General features: G+C 43.0%; 1 protein-coding gene across 1 annotated transcript in view; it reads left to right on the forward strand.

The window, feature by feature from the left end:
* Positions 1-6000, forward strand: part of MTUS2 (microtubule associated scaffold protein 2) — a 283857-nt gene that overhangs the window by 245703 nt on the left and 32154 nt on the right. The window contains exon 9 of the mRNA XM_026049831.1: positions 4134-4200. Within this exon, the coding sequence (XP_025905616.1) occupies positions 4134-4200 (67 nt within the window). The remainder of the gene's footprint in view (positions 1-4133; positions 4201-6000) is intronic.

A 6000-nucleotide genomic window follows, 5' to 3' on the forward strand; every position in this document is an offset into this window, starting at 1 on the left:
TACAAAGTACACTGCCTTGTTTTCATGTTTTGTCAAGAAAAAAAAGATAATTCTGAATCCAGTCAAAGCATTTTTTCTCTTCTCAGTTTAACTGCCACAATGAAAAATTTGTGCAATCTTCTTATAGTCCTCTTATAGTCTATGTTCYCTTCCCCCTCTGAAAATAGCTGTGTCACTTCTATAGCAATTGATCTTTTTAAATCCAAGTCAAATTTGGCCCTTGGTCAGTCTCAGTGGCTTCATTCCAACTGGTGGCCAACGAAGGGAGGCTGCAGAGCTCCTTYGATACAGTGGTCCTATCAGTCACAAAACTGTTCGGAGGCCTTTTCGGCCTCCCTTGCCTTYTGCTTCAGATGCTCTGTTGATATAMATATTAATGAATATTGATTAATTGAGTAGGATATCATGTTTATCTTTTTCTTTACGCACTCGTTTTGGCAGACTCTTCCTTGTGTGTGTGTGAATTTTCTGATTGTTTTGATGTCTTGACATTGGGCCTGCTTGAGTCTCAGCATTGGACCTGATAGCTTTGCATTTTCTCGTCAGATCTGGTTTTGTTCCACTCTAATGCTTGGTTTGCATTCCCAATTCCCTGGCTGTACTGGTATTGAAATGTTAGTTGTGTGTAGGATCACACTGATGGTAACAAGGGAGAGGCTCTTTCATATCATGTTAGTGTCAGGTTTACCCTGGTCCCAGGAATACGTGCAATCCGAGCCTGTAATGTTACCCTGACAAAGCAGGTTATGGTAATAGGACATGTCAGAGATTAGAAAGTTCACTGCACATCCAGGAGACCATGAGATTGATACGATGATTAGCTGAAACTGYCCCTTGCCACTCTTCCATAAGAGAAAATCAAGGAATAATCATCAGGGAAAGGTTCTCAGATCAAGAGCTGTGAATCAAGACTTAGGACACTGATTTTTGTGGCCTAGTTTTGCAAAACAATCCCCTGCAGAAGAGGGACTGCTCCAAAACTTGGCACCGCATGCAGGCCGCATGGATCCRACTCCCGGGAAACCCGAACGCGAGGCTGAGAAGAGCACGTAGGGAGTGCCGACTAAAATAAAATACAGTAAGGGAAGTACTGGCAGGGAGGACGCAGGACTGCAGAGGCATATACGCTGTGCAGCTCCAGCTGCTCGAGGCAGCCCCGGAGGCTCTCCACGAGATGGGGCATGCGTCATCTGAGATATAGCATTAATAYCAAAAAGCAGTTGGTAATAATTCTTACGAGGCAGCACCTAATTAGCTGGGGTTCCAAGTTTTAACAGCTTTAATTTTCTGATTCCTTAGGATGCCATTTTTAACTTGCCTTTGTGCCRGTATCAGGACAACCATCCCATTGAGCTGCGCATGGCGGAGGGTGTTGGCGATGATTTATGCCGAGCTCCCTGGCTTTAAATAGGCTTTGGTTCAAGCAGTGGGAGCTGGTGAAATGAGTGGGTGCTTCCCATCTGTGAGCAGCAGTATATCCCTGTGCAGATGCCTTCAAGGGCACCAATCCTGGCAACCCGTCTCGAGCGCTTCCTAAAACAGTTTCTCAAGTGCTTCCTAAAACTGCTCCATGGAGTTCATCAGGCCACGCGGGCAGATGCAGGGATATGCTCCAAAAGGGGAAACCTTGGCTCCAGTGAAACTGCTGCTTTGGAAATCCCTATGGAGGGCTCTGGTTTGTAGCATATCAACCTGTGGGTCATTTTGGGKTTTTTTTCATTTTGTTTTTTTACTAGCAAACAAAACATAACAGCAACAAGAACAACAAKAAAGAACTTCATGGTGTTCTATGCTTAATGCAGGTTGGCCAGGCCTGGGAACCCCGTAGCTGTGAGCTCGTCAGCACAGTTTGGGTTGTTGGAGAAGCCAACTTTACATGTGCAGCTTTCCTCCTGACACAATAAGAAAGCTGATGCCATGGTCTGGTTCTGCTCTGGAGCCGGAATCAGCTCTGCTAGTCGCTCAGTTTGCAGCAAAATTCTCCAGAAAGTTTATTCCTTGGAAATGGTGGAAATGATCCCAAAAGGACAGTGCATAGATTATTACCTCATATTCCAGATGCTTTTAATTTCCTTGTATTACTAAAAATAAAGCATCTATCTAATGCCTAATCAAAGTGGATATTAACTTCTTTTTAATAAAACTAAAACTTGATATGATGGTTAAGGGGCAGAGTAAAGTTTAAAGACATTTGAAGACATTTGCCCTTCAAAGGTTGGCACCTGTAGGCTAGAGGCAACTGGAGTGAGAGGAGAAATCAAACCACTAAAATAAATGTGCATCTCAGTTACTTGAGTCATTATCTAAGAGCAAAGGAAAAAATAGAAATCTTTGTGAAAATGTCATTACTATATGGCTTCAACTTGCCTGGCCCTGTACCTTGGATGAAACAAGTCAATACTGTCCTTGCCTTTACACATCCTTTAAAGCAATATATAAATATAGTACATATACATACATATTATATAAGTAGTACTGCACAGTTCAAGGCTGCTATAGGGAATGGAATGACATAGTCTGGGGCCGTTCTCCAAGTGATCACGGGTCACCTTTGCCCAGCTGGAGCATTGCTAAGAAGATTGTCAATATTACATGTGTGCAGTTCATAAAGGCACAAACTTTGAAAGTAAACTAAGAGCACACATGCACAGATGCATTTATTACCCTTTTTCTTTGCATCTGGGGTGGTGCAATCACAAGGCAATAGTGTCTTGGCACCAGGAGAAGCAGCAAGTGTCAAGGGCAGAGTGTGCACCAGCAGAAAGGAGATGCATGTGCAAGTCAGCAAAGGAATCAGGAATACACTGGGAGGTGTTCATTTTATCATATCATTCTGTGTTTCAAAAAAATGATTTTTAATAATATCTGTACTTGCTTTGCTGTATCTTTCATTCGTTAGAAACAAAAAATAAATCATTAGTCTCTGAAATCCTTTTTTTTTTTTTTTTTAAACATTCATTTCATTAAGACAGAACTAATTTGCTATTCCATCTACCAGCTATCCTGCTGCAGGACTAATCCTTTTTGTGCCCTAGATTTTTATTAGCCTTGCTTGGTTATTACTGAAAGATTTACTATTTAGGGTTCCTTTTAAATCCATTTGCTACTGCACTGCCTTTTCTCTTGAAAAAAAAAAGTTTTTTTGTAATTCCTTTTAAAAATCTRAAGGTCTTTTCTAACTGAAAGCACACTTACAGTAGTCTGATCTAGTATTCTTAATCATTGGTGACCTGCCTGGCAGGATATCTTCCTTAACCATCTTCCCAACATGATTCAGGATACAATTCAATTTAAAGTAGTTTTATGCTTGTAGCATTTGATCTGGAATTTATTGTACTGAAACAAAAACCTATGTAATTTTATGTGTGTTTTATTTTTCCATTTGCACAGTGCTTATGAAATATCTGCCATCAAAGTCCTTGCATTTTAGTAATGGCACCTTAGTGTTGTTAACATAAATATGCTTTATTTTTCCTGCATTCAATTCATCTGTTTTAATTCCTTAAATATTTAATGTTTCTTTCAAGATAGTTGAAAGAAGAGGGCTCTTGTCCTTTCCAGACAAGTTAAAACAGCAGAGAAACTGTGCCAGTACAGGCAGGAGCATCAGGCCATATGTGGTGTCCTTATATGTATTAAAAGTCTACCATCTAGAGAATGATCTGAGTACAGTAAGCTGCACTGTCCTGCTTGAATATATGAGCAAATTACTGTGTTTGGAGGTGGTTAAATGCATACAAACAAATCAATGAAAGTATTTTAAAAGATCTAGTAAGTCTATCTTGTATGTGTAGTCCTTCCATTAATGGTGCACAGACTGAACACAGAATGATGCAGAAATAAACACGTCTTTTTAGACAGTGTGTTCTGCACTGTCCTGTGCAGGCTTTATGAATATGGCTTTATGAATATGCATACATACAGATAGGAGGTATTTGTTGACRATGAGTGCTGACTCCTAAGCTTGATTTAAAAACTGAATGAGCTCATTATAATTCCCCTTCTCTTCCCCCTCCGCAAAATTGGTTAGACTGAGCAATCAATCTAATCTGCCTTTTTTTGAACAAGTGAACTTGTTTTAGTAAGATAGACCTGGGAGCTATAACTATTTCCCTGTCTTTTTCTTTGAACAGAATGAAAGTGCCCTTGTGAAAGAAAAGGAGTTGTCGGTGGAGCTTGCAAACATCAGGGATGAAGTGGGTAAGTAGCCCAAGCAAGGTGAAAAGTGCTTCTCCCACCTTACACACAAACCACTGTTGCTTGTGATGTGGTCCTGAGGCACCTGCATAGACATGGCAAAGTATCTCAGAAAGCTGGTGTCAAGGATGCTTGTGGCCTTGCAGGGAACAAGGGTTTTTCCCTTTTTGCTGCTGTGAAGACAAGTTCATCTCCAGACACAATGGAGCTAGTTGTGCATGATGCTAGATGACCATTTCTGCACACACCTGTAGCTTCTATTCTCAGAGATTGTCCACATGTGCCACCGCCATGAAGGAGAGAACAGTCAGATGAGCAGCACTCACATAGGTGCTCACAAGTTTTGCAGCTCAGCTGCAAAGTGCTGGACCCTGACATCAAAGCAGGGTTATTAGTATCTCTGAGGAGTTATTTACACCAGGGCAAACAGCTGGTAAGCAACAGGGAGGAGGATCCTGGTTGGTTGGACTAGATACACCTCCTTTGCCTACATGAGRGACTCCAGGCGCAGGGTCCCACACTTTGTGCCATGGGGCAGGATGGAGGCTGGACCAGCTGTGCACTGCATGAATATGGACCCGTGGAGAGTGTGGGGGCACCCACAACGACTGGAAGTGGTGGTTAAGGAACTGCAAGGCTGATGTATTGCAATGCTGCTGTGGATGGGATATTCCTTAGGCAGGGCATATCCAAAGCTCTCTTCTCTCCCTCAGATATCTGTTTCTTATTTACAAGACCTACCCACTTCCATTAGACTATCAGGATTTGCTAGTTTTCCGCAGTGTGAGTGCAGCAGAGAGCAGAGGGCTGATCTGCTCTGGTGCATTTGTGAATGAAAGTGAAGTGTGAAGGGAATTGCARTGCAGTGGCAGAGACCATGATCTCTGCTTCCATATCTACCAGTTTTGTACAGTGGAAATGAGCACAGAGCACTGGAGCTTTTGCTGGAGAACTTTGCCACTGGTGTAATTTACTGGCTGTTTTGGGTCACAGAGCAGTAATATGAAATCAAGTTCAACATGAATCCCCTTGGACTCCTTGTAGGGATCCTATGAGGATCTTTGCAGTAGCAGCTCCCTAAAGTCAATTGAAACACAGACAGTTCCATCTCCAGGTGAGGAGGAACTTCTTTCCTGTGAGGGTGACAGAGCCCTGGCACAGGCTGCCCAGGGAGGYTGTGGAGTCTCCTTCTCTGGAGRTCTTCCAAACCCGCCTGGCTGCCACCCTGTGCCCCGTGCTCTGGGTGTCCCTGCTGGAGCAGGAGAGTTGGACTGGGTGATCTCTAGAGGTCCCTTCCAACCTCAACCAGTCTGTGATTCTGTGAAAGCAGATTGCAAGACCGGTCCTGACTACTCAGTCCCAAATCCATGGCAAATGGATGAGCCCTGGCCCCGTAGGCTTTGCCATCTGGCTCCTATCACCCTGGGATGCTGTATGGGCTCACATGGTCCTTCTGCAGCCCCTTGTCTCTGAAGGGCCCAGGGAGCACTGGGCACCCAGCAGGTGCAAGGCTGAGAGCCCTGGTCCTCCCCAAGTACCTTGGGGTGCTACTTGAAGACCCGCTTTCCCTTCCAGGGACTTGTATTCAGTGCAACTATGCACAGGTATTATTGTTGCTCACTGACTGTTTTCATGAAATTTATATGTATTTTAAGCAAACAGAAAACCTGCACAGGCACAGGCCAGGGGAAGCCTGAGGCAGTAGCACAGAACTCATATCTCATACTTTTACATTTTTTCTTTATTAAAAATCCTTGCAGGAAAGTTCTTTTTTTTTTTTTTTTTTTTTTTTTTTTTTTTTTT

The sequence above is a fragment of the Nothoprocta perdicaria genome, unplaced genomic scaffold (assembly GCF_003342845.1).
Source record: "Nothoprocta perdicaria isolate Ctin4 unplaced genomic scaffold, notPer1 scaffold_62, whole genome shotgun sequence".
Taxonomy (NCBI): domain Eukaryota; kingdom Metazoa; phylum Chordata; class Aves; order Tinamiformes; family Tinamidae; genus Nothoprocta; species Nothoprocta perdicaria.